Here is a 21656-nt window from a genome sequence, read left to right on the forward strand (position 1 = left end):
TTAGAGTATGGCCGCAGTTGTGAAGCTTGGGAATGTTGACCAAACATCGTTCTTCATCACCAGAAAATTCAAACAACTAAGATCTTCAAATGCAGAGAATTTTAATACTAATCACACGTGACGTCATCAAAACCATCAAAAGAGGAGACAAACTTGGCCCTTCATATATCATATGGCCCAGTATCTGCGGAAATGGACCTTAGGGTGATTTTTCACAAAATGACTTTTTTCTGCTGTTGTCATCTATAGGTATCGAATGATCACATGGCAAAGTATTAGACCGAACAAAGCCATATTGATGACCCAGAAGCTTCTCAAACAAGCATAGGCACATATCAGGAAATAGAACAATTTATCACAGTGTTTTCCACATCGGAATACTATGTGTTACAGTGAAATAAATAAAAAATAGACATTGTAATATATCATCCATCCAATTTTTATTGTAAAACAACTCTTGGGCAACCTCTGGCATAGAGCATGGATGGTCTTGATCCTAATCACTGCATACCAATGAAAACTGTTTGAACGCCATCGCAAGTCTGCTGAAAATCCACAGAAGTGCAGAACAGGAGGGAGGGTGGCTACAACTACACCTGGAGTCCCAGTCTGTGCACCCCACAGGGAATACCACACAGGCACAACATTCTAACAGTAACACCCCACACTTCATCTCATAGTCATACACGATTTAGAGGTAGTCCATCACTGCTGCACCTCTGTGAAATATGAGCTCTGTGGGAACTGGCTGCATGCGCGTCAGTGCGCCATGATTCCAGCACTGAGCGCAGAGAGTTCGTAGCTCATCAATCAATGTTCAGCTCTTGCCCCGTCCAAGGGGTTTGGTGTTCACCACGGAGTCCAGTGTGGGAGCCTGGGAAAATAATTCAGATCATGTCACTAGCGGCAGCGCTCTTTCGTCCTGACTCGAGTTGATCCAGGGCGTTTCAGTTCGTCTACCTCTGTTGCTGTCGCCTCACTAGACTAGTTTCTCCTCGTTGAGTATTTCTCCTGAGCGGAGCTGTACTAAATTCAGAAGGGCCCTACAAGGATTTTCAGATGTCAGAAAGTACTTTTGCCAGCAGAGAGCTCCTTTGGCGGAGCGCCTATATCAAGTTGAAATTCTCGTTGCTAAATAGGAATTGCGCGTCGACAAAAACATCTTCTGGAAACTGTCGTCGTTCTCTATCAGGCGCGACGATTCCTGCCTAGGAAATGCAATGACTTCTGGCGGAGCCGGACGGCAGCTAGCTGGCCATCGTGAGCGAACTCTCCTGCTACTGGGACGATCAAAAGCATTCATTGTTGCGATGAACTAATTTTTTGTTTGAATGTGCAGAGCGTGAAGCAAGAGTTTTTTGCCGCTGCAGAAAATGCCTTATTCTGAAAAAAATGATTTTCACCCGAAGGTCGATTCTCGCTGATACTGGGCCATATATCGACTTTTTAGGTCTAGTTTTCACGATTCCCCATTCTTTGGGGGTCATATAAGGCCCCCATGAAGAGACCATACCACCGAAAAAATTACTGGAGTGCCCCTTTAAGGACACAGATTGTAAGTCGGTGAGTATAACATGGATAGAATGAAGGAAAAGCGGGGCAAGGGTGTTGAGCGCCGCAGGGGTTACAGTGGACGGGAGGGGAAGAGGTAACTCATTGGAAGCTTGGAGTGAATGCAGGGGCGTCAGGATCAAGTCGATGTTGCTGAATCATTGTGTATGTTGGTTCTTAGCATGATAGTTCAGGATCAATGTTGAAGGGCATCAGAGCTGAAACTCCAGGGCTGAACTGTGACCTTGGAAGGCCAGAAGTCTGCAGTCGTTACTGTGCTGAAGTCTTCCGCATCTATTATCACGTGAGCTTAGGCTGATGCAATATCCCGAAATCCTATTTGGCACATCTCAAAACAACCGAACTACGCAAAAATTTCTTTCCCGAAACATACACACCATGACTTACAAGTGTCGTAAACCGGGTGTGGTGTCGAACAGCCCGGCTTGTAGTTGGACAAATTTATTATCACCCAAATATCTGGGAGAACAAAGTAGAATTTGGATAAGATGTACATCACTTCCTGGAAGAATATATAGTGTGTTAGTTTGTACATGAAGTGTGTGGTTTCCAGTGAGGTCTGCGTCCCACCCGCCGGTGTAGATTCACACAAAGTGTGAGGTTCAAAGTCTGAAAAAAATGTTGAACGGTCTCTGCCGGGATGACGACTACACCCTGGTATTGTGTGTGTCGATATGTCAAAAGCGTTTGATAAGGTTCACCACCAAACGCTGCTAGATGATCTTCACGGAAAGGGTGTACGTGGCACTGCTCTGGCCTGGTTTGCAAGCTATTTGTTCGGTCGGAAATAACTCTCTAAAGTTGGTTCTTCATCGTCATGCTACTCGGACTGTTCAAGTGGTTTACCGCAAGGTGGCGTTCTCGGCCCGTTTCTATTTTCTGTTTACATCAGTTCCATCGACTTTCATGTACCGCCTAGTATTTGCCACCAAGAATTCGCCCATGATATCACCTTACATACATCATCATCCAGCCGTGCAGACATCACCTCTAAGCTTAGTGTCGCATGTACGTGTTTCGCCATCTGGCTCAATGGACGCGGTTTGAGCCTCAACACCACCAAGACCTGTGTGTTGCACATTGCTCCTCGGAGCCCCCTTGATCCCTTGCCGCCTGTGATATGCGATGGCGCTGTGCTCCCTGTTGTGTCGCAGACCAAGGACCTAGGCTTGATTGTAGACGATCGCCTGACTTGCAATAGCCACGTTATGCATATCTGTAAAACGTCTCGACAAGTTATAGGAGCGCAGTGGAGAAATCGGAAGTGTGTCTCTCTCTCTCTGCAGTCGAAGCGAATGGCCTACACGTCCATGGAAGAGTCCAGGATCCGCTATGAATGCTCAGCTTTCTTTAGCTCTCTCTCCAAGGCTAACGAGGAGAGACTTCAACGCCTATGCAACCTAGCCCTGCGAGCCGTGAACAACCTGAGCTCCCGTACCCGTATGACTCCTGTGTATGCGGAACACAACCTGCTTCCTGTACACCAGCTCTTGCGTGAGACAATGTGCTCGCTGGTCTACCGTTGCCTGCATTCCAGCCAGAACTCATCCCGTGTCTCTTTCTGCTGCACGTGTTTGGAACAGTCTTCTACCTAGTGCGAGAAATATCATGCCCCCCCCTCCAGTTCAAGGGTGTGTTGCGCGCGTACTGTCTTACTGTAGCGTGAACAGCAACCACTCCCCTGTCTTGAGTACTAGTAATCCTGAAGTTCTGATACATGCCGAGGCTAGCTGTATGCTCAGTCTCCAGCTTGTTGCATGCTCAGTGTAAACATTCTTGATCTTATTATTATTATTACAGGTCGTCCCCCGTTAATACGAGTCCGGTTAACACATAAACCCCGCTAGTACATAAGAATCCTCAAGTACCGGATGAAATGTGGTCGCGTCCATACAAATTTTGTCGGTTAGTACATAATCCGTTAGTACATAAACCCCGTTAGTACATAACAATTCCTCTGTTCCCGCATGACACATACCTCGATAGTACATAATTTGTTGGTCTGCTGGCCTCTCAGAGGAGGCACGTCATGTTCCAGTTTCTTCTTGTGGACCCAAAAATCAGAACGCACAACACAAACCGACGAAGCTCTATTGTTGTTCTCGAGTGAAATACAATGTACATGTCATGTACAACAGCTGTCCTGTACCATGTGTACACTACTAACCTCTTATCCAGCACACGCACATACTTCTGAAGTAGATCTATTTCACCATTGAAACTCTTTTCAACATGATTTCCGTGAATTCCGTTATAACACAATTTTTATATTATAACGAGGGAATCAAAAATATCTCGCTCCTTAGTCACAGCAACCAGAAACGCTCAGAAAAGGTGAAAAAAGTGTATTAACCCCGTTAATACATAACATTTGTCAGGTCCCAGAGATTATGTATTAACGAGGGAGGACCTGTATTATCATGTCTCCTTTATTCACTTCTTTCGAAGGCGATAAGCCAGACCCACCGGGAAATATTTCCATGGGTGGGATAGCAAAAAGAAAGTGAACAAAATAAAAAAGCCAAAACCAAAGGGACAAGAAATAGGGGAAGGAAGAGGAAGAAAGGAAAGAAACTCAATCCAAACTCCAACATCAAAACAATAATAAAGAATTTGCAACGACAGGTATTGTACAAAGACAGGTATTGTACAAAATGATAAGGACGTTGATGTTGTTATAGGGAGTACAAAGGAAATATCTTTATCTTTATTATGTCTCCTTTATTCACTTCTTTCGAAGGCAATAAGCCAGACCCACCGGGAAATATTTCCATGGGTGGGACAGCAAAAAGAAAGTGAAAAAAATAAAAAAGCCAAAACCAAAGGGACAAGAAATAGGGGAAGGAAGAGGAAGAAAGGAAAGAAACTCAATCCAAACTCCAACATCAAAACAATAATAAAGAATTTGCAACGACAGGTATTGTACAAAGACAGGTATTGAACAAATGATAAGGACATTGATGTTGTTATGAGGATTACAAAGGAAATATCTTTATCAGTCATTTTTCAAGTCTCTTGGCTATTGAACATGAAAACGCAGCAGATGTGCATCTACATGTTAAGGACAGTTCTTAGTATTTTAACCGAAACTTGGATAGCCTCCTGTTGCACAATAGCCAGGTCTCCTCCCTGCACAGTCCGGAGGCATTGAGGAGTCTCCCCCACCAAGCCTCCCAGGGCACCGAGAACAACAGGGACCAAGTCAACCTGGGTGAGGGACCAAATTATGGAAATCTCCCGCTTAAAGCCATAACATTTTGAGCGCTTTTCAGCCATTTTCTTATTGATGTTGTTCTCACCAGGAACACTGATGTCTTTAATGTATGCGATGCGCTCCTTGTCATCAACAAGGAGCAGATCGGGCCTGTTTGCTGATAGTTGCAGGTCAGTTGGGACCGAATACTCCCATAGAGCCGATACCGATCACTTTTGACCAATGCCTTGAGCTGGTGGTCGAATCGTGAATCACCAGTAGGTAGATCTCGTGCTCTACACATTTCGAAGTGCACATACTTTACTATCCGGTTATGACGTTCGATGTGACTGGTCCGAACAAGAACTGGGCAGGGCTGACAATGTGGTCAATTGTTTCTAAGCTGCCCTTGCAAAGCCGGCAATTGGCATCAGTTTGAGCAATTGACTTCATCGTCAGGCGAAATTCCTGGTCAGTCGGCGACATGCATTTTTCACAAAAAAATTGCGTTTCACCTGCTGGGAGAGTATGCGTGTACTCGAGTCTCATCCTGAGCACGTTTTTTTCTTCTTTTTTTTCAGCTCCAGTATAGCTGGATTTTTCATTGCAAAGCCGTCCTCGATTGTTGTGTTCGTTGTTCAAACGAAGTGGACATTCAATCATGAAGGCAGAGGACATAGGAGCCTGATTGGAGTTTCTCGTGGCATAGGACGGCCACACAGAGACACTTTTGGATTTTCTGAATATAAAATACCGTACACTGAGATGCTGAGATCAATTTGTGCGATATCAAATTATTGTTTGTGATCTACCACATCGAGCAGAACGGGATCCAAACACAAGCTTACCGACGGTTAGGCTGCCGACCTGACTGGACAAATGATCCCTGGCTTCACCAAATGCCAGAAGTCGGACACCGTGTCCTTTGCCGCGACGTCCATCTCCAAAAAGAACTCCATCTTCGTCGTGAAAAAGCTTGAAATACTCAATATTCAAACAAGATTCGCGGTCTCACCCTTTCTCAGATCGAATCATTTTTTCTTGTAGCAGTTGCAGGGCAGATCCCCGCCACTACTTCAACAGAAGATGGCTCCAAAGCATGCCTGGAACAAGCCATATCGAGGTTGCAAGCCACCCCTCTCAGCACTTTTTCTGAAGAAATTCGAAATTTCAATGGTGGAAGATATACTATGAAGAGAATTTCAAAAAGTATGTTTCGCGGAGCGATCGCTCAACCTACGTCATTCAAACTTTGCAGGGTGGTTCAGACGTACATGCTAGGCATGGAACCACAGACGATGATATCATAGTTGACACACAGAGTCACAAACACAGCAGATTCGTGTGCACAGATACTAAATTAGTGGACGTCGTCATCTTCTACCCGCTGATCTCAAATGTACTATGACGTGCTATTTCGCCTGACGTATGGCGTATTGGTAATTTTTCGTTTTGAGGGATTGGTCTTGTGCTGCCATAATCATGCCCTTAGTTGAAGGTTTCAGTGTTCTTGATTTCAGCCACACCAAGGTAAGCTCCTTATCGAGGCGATTTTCCTCCAAGCGGCTCCAATATCTCCCATGCAGCGGCATAGTGGAAAGTGTTAAGGATTTTCGCTCTGCGGCTTTGGGGTGGTGAAATCCAGACACAGTCAAGGCTGATCTTGTCGCTCAATCTGTGGTCTTTATTTCAGCCTCAGTCCAATTTACGATTCCATAACAATTATGTCATAACCGGCAGAGCATATGTATTGATGGCCTTGATCATGTTTCACGCATTCAATCCACTGTTAAGAAGCAAATACAATCTCTTTTTGTATTCTGCAGTGAGTTCTGTCTGGAGCTGCGGGTATGATATCATGGCTGCTTGCACTACTCCAAGGTACTTGTATGTTTCATTGAGTCGTAGTGGCTCTGCAATGGTCTCATCGCCAACCTGGATAGAGCATCCTTCATCTGGTTTTCCTTTCCTGACTTGCAGCACGGCACACTTGGCCGGGTTGATATTCATGCCGATGTCATCACCAACGCCACACACGGTAGACACGAGGGTAGTCACATCCTTTGTAGTTTTCCCATAGAGTTTAATGTCGTTCATGTACCAAGAGTGATTAATAGTCAACTTGGCGTCTCTGCGGCTGACTCTGTATCCCAAAGGCAATCGGTTGAGCTCGAAACTGATTGGGTTTAGCGCCAGGCAAAACAGTAACGGGGATAATGTGTCACCTTGAAATATGCCTCTTCTTATAGAAATGTTGCCGGTAGTGACCCTGCATCTTCCCTGGTCGCATATGTGCATTGTCGTTCTCCAGTTCTCCAGAATCATCTTATCCACCATCAGGTGCTCCTTGCAACCAAGACCAGCTGCTGCACAACCGTGCTGCTCCGTTGCAAGTAGTTCACGTTGATTGTTGTGCTGCCACAAACCTGTGACATCATCATGCACAGACACAAAAGACAAATTGAACCGAGTCGAACTGGCATGAGCGACTCATGCTGCAGGACATCGCTGGGGTGATGGCTGAAATTCACCTTCCTCCGACTACCACGCAACATCATGACGGAGTCGGCTATGGAGAAGGCAACAGCTCTCAACAAGTTCTTTATCTCCCAAAGCCAACAGTCCATCGACAAGACCACCTGTACTACACCAGACATCAACACTACCCCTGACATCAGTCATACTCTAAATACAATCGCAGCAACAGTGGAAGAGATCGAGAAGCTTCTATGCAGTCTAGACACTGGCAAGAGCCCAGGCTTTGACAACATCCCAACTCGGCTCCTGAAAGAAACTGCAAAGGAAATCTCCCCATCTCTCACTAGTCTCTACAATCTGTCCTTCAGAACCGGAGAAATACCACAGGATTGGAAAGACGCAACTATTACACCCATCCCCAAGTCGGGCAACCCCTACCATCCTACCAACTACCGACCCATCTCCCTGCTCAGTATAATATCAAAAACACAAGAGAAAAATAGTCCACTCTCGTCTGTACAATCACATAGCACCGCACTTACCCTCCAACCAATCCGGCTTCAGGAAACAAGACGGGACCGAACTGCAACTCGCACGGATCGTCCACCAGATGTCCACAGCAAGGGATGCAGGGAAGCATGTTGTAACGTGTTTCTTCGATCTCAGTAAAGCCTTTGATCTTGTATGACATCAAGGCTTGCTGAAAAAGCTGAGCCACTATGGTGTCGACGGCAAGGCTCACAATTGGCTCGAAGCCTACTTGACAGGACGCAGACAGCGGGTGCAGGTTGAAGGCACAACATCCGCCTTCATACCAATACCAGCAGGAGTGCCCCAGGGCTCGCTCCTGGGACCACTTCTGTTCCTGGCATACACCATTGACCTGCCCACTGCCTGTGAAAATGCTACAACCTCGTGTAGCCAGTTCGCGGACGACTCCCCTCTAATTGCCATTGCAGGCAGCTACATTGAGTGTGAAGCTGCGCTACAAAGAAGCGTCGATGCCGCAGCAGAATGGCTAGAGCGCTGGCACCTGCTAGTCAATAAAACGAAAACCGTCATCCTCCCTTTCTACCATGCTAACCGACCCCCACCACGACTACCCGAAATAAAACTTGGCCAAACCCTATTAGAAACAGTAACACAACATCGTCACCTCGGCATCATCTTTCAGCACGACCTAAGATGGTCAGCCCACCTTGACTTTGTGCTGAAGAAAGCCGTAAAATCTTTTAATATTCTCTTTAGGCTCAAATCAACTCCACACACTAAATCACTTTCTCTCATTTACAAAACGTATATCCTGCCTATAATTGAATATGCATGCATTGCTGTCACCCCGCTCTCAATCGCAGCCCTTGACCGTCTTGAGCGAATCCAGCGCAAGGCGGCCAGAATCTGCCTCCGTCTCCCCCTTTACACTCCTCTGGATCATTCAACACTGCTCCATCGGCTCAAAAGGCCGACAATGTTCTCTCGCCGCAAAGTGAAGCTCACCCTTCTTGCTCACTCCATAAAATACCAATATGCCCCACAACACATACGCTTGCTCAACACCCCCGCTCAAGTTACCGCCCAGTACAGTCTTCGACACGCACGCACTTGGCACCTCCCACCCTCCAGAACCGATCGCTGTAAAGACTCCCCACTGTACAAGTCCCTAGAATACTACAATGCCCTCCCTGCTAGCATTCGTGACGTCTCCTCCCGACCTGCTTTCAAACAAGAAATCTGCTCACTGCTGATTAACTCAATCTGCTCCTGCAGCGCTCACCCTCTCCCATACTTGTAAAGTTCAAAGTGATGTAAATCACTTTCCAACTGTTTAACCCACAATCTCACCTTCTCATCAATTTATCTCTTATTGGCGATGGTGCCATCGTGAGAATAAACAAGAAAAAAAAGAAAAGAAACAGTCTCGGACTAGAGTGAAGCCAAGCTCACAGCGGATCCGTCCCATGTGGACGCTGTACGGGTCTCCGGTTGCCGCTGCCAGGCGAATGGCGAGACGTTTCAACACATTCCGGGCCTCACCGCCAGCCCCCCCCCCCCCCCTGACAGAGGAGAACACCAATGGAGAGAAGCTGCCCCTCTGAAGCTGCCGTTCCGCCTTAGACACAGCTTGATTTTTAGGGGTTTGATACTTCCTGTACACACTGTACGAGTCACGCTTCCGTTTGATTTGTTCTCTTAATGCTGGTGTTAGGCAAGGTGGTCGGGCAGATTTCGAGGGTGTGCATCGGATTGTTGATTTGCGTCGCTCTAGATAGGACTGCAGTATCTCCTCCAAAGTGTTGTACAGCATATCTGCAGATAGGGATGGATCACCCCGATGTAGTTGGAGCACAGCCTCCCAGTCAATATGAAATTGACGCTCATTGAGCACAACTGCCGTTTCATTCGGCACGGATGAGATGTTCAATGAAGCAAGGTTACTTCGATGTGGAAGCTGTTTGTGCTCAGAGACATGAGATGGCATGGACTGTGACATTTTAATTTTACCAACACCAACACAGTGGTCAGATTGGCCCATAGGTGCTTCAGCATGGAGGTCGTCAATGGCGTGGGGAATATCCGTTATTACAAGATCCAGAGCCGCTCCAGCGCCCGAGGCAGACTCGTGAGTGGGGAAGTTTACCAATTGCTCCAAAGAAAACATCTTTAAGCAAACATCGCAATTGGTGACCTGCTGTGTCGGTAATGTCCCCCTCCCAGTCTGAACACCTAGCGTTGAAATCCCCCATCAACACTACTCCAGATGTTGGAGCTTTGACAACAGTCAGACAGCAGCCAGCAGAAACCAGCCAGCAGAAACCTGAACATGTGTAATTTTTTCAAAAATTCTTTTTTCCCTCGAAATTGTTTCTACACTATTAATCTGAAACTCGGGTATTTACTATTGAGCCAATAATAAAAGTAGAAAGGAAAAGGACATATAGTATCTAGTTACAGTGGTGGAGAGTTACTCTTAACTCGTTTCCATATGTCCTTTTCCTTTCTACACTATTAATCATTCAAGTTATCAAGTTTGGTGACAATCTGATAAGCGAAAGCATGGAAAATAGAGTTTGAAGTCACACAGGTCAAGATTCGGTACAGGTGGTGCAGCATCCATGCCTAGTGACTCCATGCAAGTTGATCCTACAGTTTCTAATTGTGATGTGGAACAGGTACATGTAAGTGAATAAAATGCAAGTCAGGCTTGCCCTCTTGGTGCTGCAGGCATGAGTAGTTCAGAAGTGTGGAGATAATCTGTATACATCACTACCTTCTTTACAACACCAGAGTGCAAAACGATGATTGGTGGCTGGCCTTCCAAATTGTGTTCAGGGACCTCTGTGCTGGCAGTTTGAGCGTTGTCACAAAGCTTGCCATACTGATAGATGTACTGACCAATACCACTGACATCCACTCCCTAGCATAATTGTATTTCAATGATATGAGCGAATACTCGCGTTTTGTAGCACGTGAAGATGTTGCCCCAAAGCGTTCAGCCGGTTTGAGTTTTTAGGAATCCCCTTTCTCAGCACGGGCAGCAGCCAGCTTGGCGTCGTCTGGCAAGGTAGAGTACTGATAATACTACGCTCTGTTTTGCGCCGTGAGAAGCCCTCCATCAGTGTCTGCAACATCATTGTTGTCGATGTAGAAATACGGATCGCTCATCGGGTCGACATTCAGCTTCTCCTCGCAGTCGCTATTACTCCCGCGCTGACTATCGTCACCACACGTATCCAGTGTCGATTTTATGAGCGCTCTTCGTTGCTATGCATATGAGACTCGCCACTGCTGGACAAACTCAGCGAGATCGCCACCAAAGAAATAATTCCGATCGCGAACTAACTTTCAGCGCCGCTTCGTACAGGAGTCTCACGCTGACAACTCTGGACCAAAGTCCTTGTCGCTACACCTGTCGCCATCGCTGTGTCTAAACTCAACCTCCGTGTGACGAGCTCTCACCTAGTGCTAAAATCAATTGACCAGAGACATTTGAAGACACTTGAAACTCCTTTGACAACAAAGACACCCACTGGATCGAAAAAGAATCTTCAAAAGCCAGCTCACTGCGCGTCCCAAACTTTGACGTCACATGTTGATGATTGATATCAAGTACACAAGTGCTGGTTTTCGCTGGCCGGGGCTCATGTATCAAGAGCGACAGCCGTGTTCGAGGGTGGGCGGTAAAGGGATCCAATGAGCAGGGACTTCACGGATCCAAATGTCTGTGTTCCGGTACACTTCAGCGGAAACTCAATCTCTACAAAGGTAGCTTCGAAATTTGCAGCGTGAAGGTCCGAACGATGTACAACAGGAGGAAATACACCAGACTTCACAAGAAGAGCAACTCCACCATACCCCAAAAGTTCGGATCTGTTTGTTTTGTTTTCGGCTGTAGGTCTGTCTCTTCGATAACAGTCGTATCCTGGAATAGAGAATATTTGAGTTCCGTGCAGCCATGTCTCAGTAATAGACACGAACAGCGGGTCCCACGCCGAGCAGAAGTCAGTTAATTCCGCGACCTTGTTTCGTATTGATCTAGCGTTAAAGCAGACAAATGGGTGACTGTTAGCCGGTAATGGTAGGGGCTGGAATGTTTTCGCTTCGGAATTTAGCAATCTACCCGGAATGAAGGTTGGGGCCCGCACATTCAGTTCCGAGGTATTCATTGTGAGAGAGTTATCTTTTCTTTTTTTCTTTTTTCTTTTTCTTTTTTTAAATGTTTTACTGCCAGAAGTCGTCTTCATATTAGGAGGTAGATATGCCTGTTTGTTGTACGACTTTAAATAAATTCAACCAGCCATAGCTCAGTGGTCACAGCATCGCTGGCTACATGCGAGTGTCCCTGGTTCGAGTCCTGGTGGTGACAGTCAAATTTTCTTCAGGCTGTCCCCGTTTGTGTCTTTCCCCCAATTAGTGAATTCTTTATAGCAGTAAAACAATAAGTTATGATATAAAATAGTTTTACTCGGATATTGAGCCAATTTAATAATAATAATAATATATTATTATTGTAAAATAGAAAAGGACATATGGATACGAGTTTAGAGTAACTCTCCATCACTGTAACATGATACTATACACAGTCAGAAAGTGCAATAACTAGGCACAAAACTGACAGAGTACTGAGACATTCGACGTCCTGACACCTAACTTTAACACATCTCCGTAGCGCTAACCGACAGCCTTCCAACTTGGAAGGTTCAAGGTTATGGAAAAGACCAAAGAGGGGAAGGCAAGCGCAACGAAAACGAGCAAAAGCCACAGTCCCAACGGAACAAAGAATGTCGATTGTTACTGGACGATGACGAGACCAGTACGATATTTGACAAAGCGGTCTAACTACAATTCGAAGCAGCAAAGCAGCACACCACCCAACTTGGGTGGGTCATAAATATCAAAGATAAGTAAAGAAAGGGAAGCTTTGCGAAAACGAATTGTACAAGCCGAAAGCCAAACTCCTACAGTACTCCTCATGCATGACATTGTGATGGACTAGTTGACTACAAAACACGTTGTTTCACACGACGTACGTTTCGCCGTATGGTTCGTGACCGCTCATCAGGTGTGCAATTTGAAACTCGGATGTTGAGCCATAAATAAATGTAAAATAGAAAAGGACATATGGATACGAGTTTAGAGTAACTCTCCATCACTGTAACATGATACTATACACAGTCAGAAAGTGCAATAACTAGGCACAAAACTGACAGAGTACTGAGACATTCGACGTCCTGACACCTAACTTTAACACATCTCCGTAGCGCTAACCGACAGCCTTCCAACTTGGAAGGTTCAAGGTTATGGAAAAGACCAAAGAGGGGAAGGCAAGCGCAACGAAAACGAGCAAAAGCCACAGTCCCAACGGAACAAAGAATGTCGATTGTTACTGGACGATGACGAGACCAGTACGATATTTGACAAAGCGGTCTAACTACAATTCGAAGCAGCAAAGCAGCACACCACCCAACTTGGGTGGGTCATAAATATCAAAGATAAGTAAAGAAAGGGAAGCTTTGCGAAAACGAATTGTACAAGCCGAAAGCCAAACTCCTACAGTACTCCTCATGCATGACATTGTGATGGACTAGTTGACTACAAAACACGTTGTTTCACACGACGTACGTTTCGCCGTATGGTTCGTGACGGCTCATCAGGTGTGCAATTTGAAACTCGGATGTTGAGCCATAAATAAATGTAAAATAGAAAAGGACATATGGATACGAGTTTAGAGTAACTCTCCATCACTGTAACATGATACTATACACAGTCAGAAAGTGCAATAACTAGGCACAAAACTGACAGAGTACTGAGACATTCGACGTCCTGACACCTAACTTTAACACATCTCCGTAGCGCTAACCGACAGCCTTCCAACTTGGAAGGTTCAAGATTATGGAAAAGACCAAAGAGGGGAAGGCAAGCGCAACGAAAACGAGCAAAAGCCACAGTCCCAACGGAACAAAGAATGTCGATTGTTACTGGACGATGACGAGACCAGTACGATATTTGACAAAGCGGTCTAACTACAATTCGAAGCAGCAAAGCAGCACACCACCCAACTTGGGTGGGTCATAAATATCAAAGATAAGTAAAGAAAGGGAAGCTTTGCGAAAACGAATTGTACAAGCCGAAAGCCAAACTCCTACAGTACTCCTCATGCATGACATTGTGATGGACTAGTTGACTACAAAACACGTTGTTTCACACGACGTACGTTTCGCCGTATGGTTCGTGACGGCTCATCAGGTGTGCAATTTGAAACTCGGATGTTGAGCCATAAATAAATGTAAAATAGAAAAGGACATATGGATACGAGTTTAGAGTAACTCTCCATCACTGTAACATGATACTATACACAGTCAGAAAGTGCAATAACTAGGCACAAAACTGACAGAGTACTGAGACATTCGACGTCCTGACACCTAACTTTAACACATCTCCGTAGCGCTAACCGACAGCCTTCCAACTTGGAAGGTTCAAGGTTATGGAAAAGACCAAAGAGGGGAAGGCAAGCGCAACGAAAACGAGCAAAAGCCACAGTCCCAACGGAACAAAGAATGTCGATTGTTACTGGACGATGACGAGACCAGTACGATATTTGACAAAGCGGTCTAACTACAATTCGAAGCAGCAAAGCAGCACACCACCCAACTTGGGTGGGTCATAAATATCAAAGATAAGTAAAGAAAGGGAAGCTTTGCGAAAACGAATTGTACAAGCCGAAAGCCAAACTCCTACAGTACTCCTCATGCATGACATTGTGATGGACTAGTTGACTACAAAACACGTTGTTTCACACGACGTACGTTTCGCCGTATGGTTCGTGACGGCTCATCAGGTGTGCAATTTGAAACTCGGATGTTGAGCCATAAATAAATGTAAAATAGAGAAGGACATATGGATACGAGTTTAGAGTAACTCTCCATCACTGTAACATGATACTATACACAGTCAGAAAGTGCAATAACTAGGCACAAAACTGACAGAGTACTGAGACATTCGACGTCCTGACACCTAACTTTAACACATCTCCGTAGCGCTAACCGACAGCCTTCCAACTTGGAAGGTTCAAGGTTATGGAAAAGACCAAAGAGGGGAAGGCAAGCGCAACGAAAACGAGCAAAAGCCACAGTCCCAACGGAACAAAGAATGTCGATTGTTACTGGACGATGACGAGACCAGTACGATATTTGACAAAGCGGTCTAACTACAATTCGAAGCAGCAAAGCAGCACACCACCCAACTTGGGTGGGTCATAAATATCAAAGATAAGTAAAGAAAGGGAAGCTTTGCGAAAACGAATTGTACAAGCCGAAAGCCAAACTCCTACAGTACTCCTCATGCATGACATTGTGATGGACTAGTTGACTACAAAACACGTTGTTTCACACGACGTACGTTTCGCCGTATGGTTCGTGACGGCTCATCAGGTGTGCAATTTGAAACTCGGATGTTGAGCCATAAATAAATGTAAAATAGAAAAGGACATATGGATACGAGTTTAGAGTAACTCTCCATCACTGTAACATGATACTATACACAGTCAGAAAGTGCAATAACTAGGCACAAAACTGACAGAGTACTGAGACATTCGACGTCCTGACACCTAACTTTAACACATCTCCGTAGCGCTAACCGACAGCCTTCCAACTTGGAAGGTTCAAGGTTATGGAAAAGACCAAAGAGGGGAAGGCAAGCGCAACGAAAACGAGCAAAAGCCACAGTCCCAACGGAACAAAGAATGTCGATTGTTACTGGACGATGACGAGACCAGTACGATATTTGACAAAGCGGTCTAACTACAATTCGAAGCAGCAAAGCAGCACACCACCCAACTTGGGTGGGTCATAAATATCAAAGATAAGTAAAGAAAGGGAAGCTTTGCGAAAACGAATTGTACAAGCCGAAAGCCAAACTCCTACAGTACTCCTCATGCATGACATTGTGATGGACTAGTTGACTACAAAACACGTTGTTTCACACGACGTACGTTTCGCCGTATGGTTCGTGACGGCTCATCAGGTGTGCAATTTGAAACTCGGATGTTGAGCCATAAATAAATGTAAAATAGAAAAGGACATATGGATACGAGTTTAGAGTAACTCTCCATCACTGTAACATGATACTATACACAGTCAGAAAGTGCAATAACTAGGCACAAAACTGACAGAGTACTGAGACATTCGACGTCCTGACACCTAACTTTAACACATCTCCGTAGCGCTAACCGACAGCCTTCCAACTTGGAAGGTTCAAGGTTATGGAAAAGACCAAAGAGGGGAAGGCAAGCGCAACGAAAACGAGCAAAAGCCACAGTCCCAACGGAACAAAGAATGTCGATTGTTACTGGACGATGACGAGACCAGTACGATATTTGACAAAGCGGTCTAACTACAATTCGAAGCAGCAAAGCAGCACACCACCCAACTTGGGTGGGTCATAAATATCAAAGATAAGTAAAGAAAGGGAAGCTTTGCGAAAACGAATTGTACAAGCCGAAAGCCAAACTCCTACAGTACTCCTCATGCATGACATTGTGATGGACTAGTTGACTACAAAACACGTTGTTTCACACGACGTACGTTTCGCCGTATGGTTCGTGACGGCTCATCAGGTGTGCAATTTGAAACTCGGATTTTCAAATTGCACACCTGATGAGCCGTCACGAACCATACGGCGAAACGTACGTCGTGTGAAACAACGTGTTTTGTAGTCAACTAGTCCATCACAATGTCATGCATGAGGAGTACTGTAGGAGTTTGGCTTTCGGCTTGTACAATTCGTTTTCGCAAAGCTTCCCTTTCTTTACTTATCTTTGATATTTATGACCCACCCAAGTTGGGTGGTGTGCTGCTTTGCTGCTTCGAATTGTAGTTAGACCGCTTTGTCAAATATCGTACTGGTCTCGTCATCGTCCAGTAACAATCGACATTCTTTGTTCCGTTGGGACTGTGGCTTTTGCTCGTTTTCGTTGCGCTTGCCTTCCCCTCTTTGGTCTTTTCCATAACCCTTTACCTTCCAAGTTGGAAGGCTGTCGGTTAGCGCTACGGAGATGTGTTAAAGTTAGGTGTCAGGACGTTGAATGTCTCAGTACTCTGTCAGTTTTGTGCCTAGTTATTGCACTTTCTGACTGTGTATAGTATCATGTTACAGTGATGGAGAGTTACTCTAAACTCGTATCCATATGTCCTTTTCTATTTTACATTTATTTATGGCTCAACATCCGAGTTTCAAATTGCACACCTGATGAGCCGTCACGAACCATACGGCGAAACGTACGTCGTGTGAAACAACGTGTTTTGTAGTCAACTAGTCCATCACAATGTCATGCATGAGGAGTACTGTAGGAGTTTGGCTTTCGGCTTGTACAATTCGTTTTCGCAAAGCTTCCCTTTCTTTACTTATCTTTGATATTTATGACCCACCCAAGTTGGGTGGTGTGCTGCTTTGCTGCTTCGAATTGTAGTTAGACCGCTTTGTCAAATATCGTACTGGTCTCGTCATCGTCCAGTAACAATCGACATTCTTTGTTCCGTTGGGACTGTGGCTTTTGCTCGTTTTCGTTGCGCTTGCCTTCCCCTCTTTGGTCTTTTCCATAACCTTGAACCTTCCAAGTTGGAAGGCTGTCGGTTAGCGCTACGGAGATGTGTTAAAGTTAGGTGTCAGGACGTCGAATGTCTCAGTACTCTGTCAGTTTTGTGCCTAGTTATTGCACTTTCTGACTGTGTATAGTATCATGTTACAGTGATGGAGAGTTACTCTAAACTCGTATCCATATGTCCTTTTCTATTTTACATTTATTTATGGCTCAACATCCGAGTTTCAAATTGCACACCTGATGAGCCGTCACGAACCATACGGCGAAACGTACGTCGTGTGAAACAACGTGTTTTGTAGTCAACTAGTCCATCACAATGTCATGCATGAGGAGTACTGTAGGAGTTTGGCTTTCGGCTTGTACAATTCGTTTTCGCAAAGCTTCCCTTTCTTTACTTATCTTTGATATTTATGACCCACCCAAGTTGGGTGGTGTGCTGCTTTGCTGCTTCGAATTGTAGTTAGACCGCTTTGTCAAATATCGTACTGGTCTCGTCATCGTCCAGTAACAATCGACATTCTTTGTTCCGTTGGGACTGTGGCTTTTGCTCGTTTTCGTTGCGCTTGCCTTCCCCTCTTTGGTCTTTTCCATAACCTTGAACCTTCCAAGTTGGAAGGCTGTCGGTTAGCGCTACGGAGATGTGTTAAAGTTAGGTGTCAGGACGTCGAATGTCTCAGTACTCTGTCAGTTTTGTGCCTAGTTATTGCACTTTCTGACTGTGTATAGTATCATGTTACAGTGATGGAGAGTTACTCTAAACTCGTATCCATATGTCCTTTTCTATTTTACATTTATTTATGGCTCAACATCCGAGTTTCAAATTGCACACCTGATGAGCCGTCACGAACCATACGGCGAAACGTACGTCGTGTGAAACAACGTGTTTTGTAGTCAACTAGTCCATCACAATGTCATGCATGAGGAGTACTGTAGGAGTTTGGCTTTCGGCTTGTACAATTCGTTTTCGCAAAGCTTCCCTTTCTTTACTTATCTTTGATATTTATGACCCACCCAAGTTGGGTGGTGTGCTGCTTTGCTGCTTCGAATTGTAGTTAGACCGCTTTGTCAAATATCGTACTGGTCTCGTCATCGTCCAGTAACAATCGACATTCTTTGTTCCGTTGGGACTGTGGCTTTTGCTCGTTTTCGTTGCGCTTGCCTTCCCCTCTTTGGTCTTTTCCATAACCTTGAACCTTCCAAGTTGGAAGGCTGTCGGTTAGCGCTACGGAGATGTGTTAAAGTTAGGTGTCAGGACGTCGAATGTCTCAGTACTCTGTCAGTTTTGTGCCTAGTTATTGCACTTTCTGACTGTGTATAGTATCATGTTACAGTGATGGAGAGTTACTCTAAACTCGTATCCATATGTCCTTTTCTATATTATTATTATTATTTATTAACTGGTTTGAGGGAAAGAGATATTATTATTTATTCATATTTTAATAGGGCAGTGCCCACAGACTCAAGGTCTGCTTACGGGGTACCCTAAGAATGAAAGTAATGCATGGCGAAATAGAGATGGCGATGCAGCAGTGCGGATATCATAATAATTATTATGGTAAAAGAGGAGAAGGACAACATGTTACGAGTTATGACAAACGTGACCAGATCATATGCAGTCAGCGAGTGCGACAAAATGGCACAGAACTGACAAGGAGTACTGAGACATTCAGCAACCTGACACCTAGCTCAAACCCTTCTCCAGGGCGCAAGCCAACAACCTTCCAACTTAAAAGGCTCAGGTTCGGACAGGTCCAAGAGGGTAGGAAAACATATTTTCACGGGATAAAATGGCCCCGCCACTCTTCCATACAGTCATACTAACTTGAACAACCTTGAGAAACACCTCAACTTCAAAAACTATGTATTTGTTTACCGCTGCCTGAATGGACTTGCTAGTCCTCCTCTTCGAGATCGCTTTACCTTGTCTCTGCTACTCCTGTTCTGCCAGTCCCCCCTCCCCCCCCCCCCCCCCCGCCCACACCTGATATGGCTTCAGTGTGACCTCTTATTTATGTCTTGACAGATATTAAGGGTTGCGAGAGGGCCACAAGTTATGAGAAATCGGAGGCTTTCCAACGTGTCTTTTCCAACAAATACAGTGTACAAGGCCTCAATAATACTACGATGGACTTACTGAACACAGCATTCACTGGCTCACATGCACTATCGACAGTTCACTTTTGTCCCAATGCAGTCCGCAGGCTTCTAGCTCATCTTGAATTCCTCAAAGGTGACTGGATCCGACGGCATTTCCACTCCTGTCTTGAAGGAATGTGCCCCTAGCCAGGGAGCTTGTAGAGACACTATCTCGATGGACAAGAGGGATACCGGGCGATAGTTTGCTGGCATAATGACTGTGGACAATATTGTGACTTTTTCAGCTCCGTAGTGTTTGACAGCCCAGCCGGCAACAGGCCGGTCTGGAAGTAGGACAGTAGTATTAGTGGCAGTGTAGGGTAGCATAGGGTAGTAGGGTAGCGTAGTGTAGGGGTAAGCAGTCAAAATCAGGGAGAACCTCTTCGCCATGGGCGAGCTCGCAGGAGAGCCTGCGATGAAACTGCTCTGCTCCCTCCCGGGCATAGAGCAGACTCTGCTCAGCGTGCTGCAGACCCTGACGTCTCATATCAGCGAGTCGAGGGATCGTGAGGGTCGTCTCCATCAGCGTGTAGACGATCTCTCCATGCAGCTCCTAGCCCTACGTGAGGAATTTTGTTCACTGCAGAAATCCGCCATTGTTGTTCCCGACAAGGCCCCTGCACGATCTACTCAGCACCAAGTCCAAGGCGACAAATCTCGTACCCGTACGAAACCTCGTAACCGTCCTCCCCAGCAGAGCCAGCCTGACCCAGCTGCAGCAGCAAACCAGCTCGCGCAGCTCGACCCAGCCGATGCAGATGCTGGACAACAGTCAGGGCTGATCGACGTGGCCTCTGGCTCTGCACAGCACGAAACCCGTACCCGTACGGACGACCCCGGCTTTGTCGATCCCGAGCCTGTGCAATCAGACTGCGAGAAGAGCCACCCTATCATGGCCGTCATCAAGGATGACAGTTGGAAATTAGTTGCGGCGGGCCCGCCAAGAAAGAAGCGATCTGTGTTCTTTGTGGGCAACTTGAGCCCCGACTGTACGGTGGACAGCCTCACTGAGTTTGTACACCGTAGGTCGGAAAGCGTGGGGACGCCTGTCAAAGCCCACCAATGCAGCCTACACACAGCCGGAAACGGGAAAGTGTCCGCCAGGATATCAGTGGATGCCACCTGCAAGCTGACAGTGATGTCAGCCAATTTCTGGCCAAGGCCGCTCTACTGCAGGCCGTGGAGATTCCACACCTCCACAAATGCAAATGGGGCCAAAAGCATCAGCAGCAGCAAGAGCAGCAGTCACAACAAGCACAACAACAGCAGCAGCAGCAGCATCAGCAGCACCAGCATTCGCCGCAGTAGCACCAGCAGTCGCCGCAGCAGCACCAGTGGTCACCGCAGCAGCACCAGCAGTCGCCGCAGCAGCAGTAGCGACAGTAGCACCAACCAGTTGGAAGCACAGCAGCATGATCAAGAGCAACAGCAACTTGGGATTGGCGCCACAATTAACGACTTCCTGAGCGCAAGTCGTGGCCTGTCCGCTGACGCTGCCGGCACACCTGTAACCCCCCTTCACAGCCACAAACGTTCCTCTGCAGAACGGTCACCAGATTCGCTGCCGCAGGATGCAAAGCGAGCTGACCAGCATGGTGCGCAGCCACCCCAGCAGGATACACAGACCCACGAGCCCACCACCTAATGTAGGCCATGCACCAACCCAAACAACACAGTATCTTCACCCAGCTGGAATCTGACATCGACAAAGCCCGGCAGTCCTGCTCACACATTATTGTGGCAGGGGACTTCAATGCCCACAACCGGGAATGGCTTGGAAGTCCACGCACCTCGGCTGCTGGAGAAGCTGCAGAAGACATGTGCTGTGTACATGGTCTCCGACAACACGTCACCTCAGCCACTCGTGGAGAAAACATCCTTGACCTCGTCATGTCAGATGTGCCTGGAACTGTGTCTACCACCACCCAACCACCTCTTGGCAGATCAGACCATGCTGTTGTCATAGCCGACTTCCAGCTTACTGCATCTGTAGACCAACCCACCACTCGTACAGTATGGCAATACCAGCGGGCTGACTGGCCCCGCCTCTCTGCCTTCCTCCGGACTACTGACTGGGACACAATAATCGGCGACGACCCTAACATATCATGTGAGCTTCTGACCATGCGAATCACTGAGGGAATGCAACGCTTTATACCATCCAAGGTCTTCAAGACCAGA

At 46.2% G+C, this 21656-nt stretch overlaps 1 protein-coding gene across 1 annotated transcript in view; it reads right to left on the reverse strand.

Moving 5' to 3' along the window:
- LOC135821739 (leucine-rich repeat-containing protein 15-like) overlaps nt 1-21656 on the reverse strand; it is a 120944-nt gene that overhangs the window by 41215 nt on the left and 58073 nt on the right. The window contains exon 7 of the mRNA XM_065334737.1: nt 1960-2031. Coding sequence (XP_065190809.1) covers nt 1960-2031 — 72 coding nt within the window. The remainder of the gene's footprint in view (nt 1-1959; nt 2032-21656) is intronic.

This window comes from Sycon ciliatum, chromosome 7, assembly GCF_964019385.1.
Source record: "Sycon ciliatum chromosome 7, ocSycCili1.1, whole genome shotgun sequence".
NCBI lineage: Eukaryota > Metazoa > Porifera > Calcarea > Leucosolenida > Sycettidae > Sycon > Sycon ciliatum.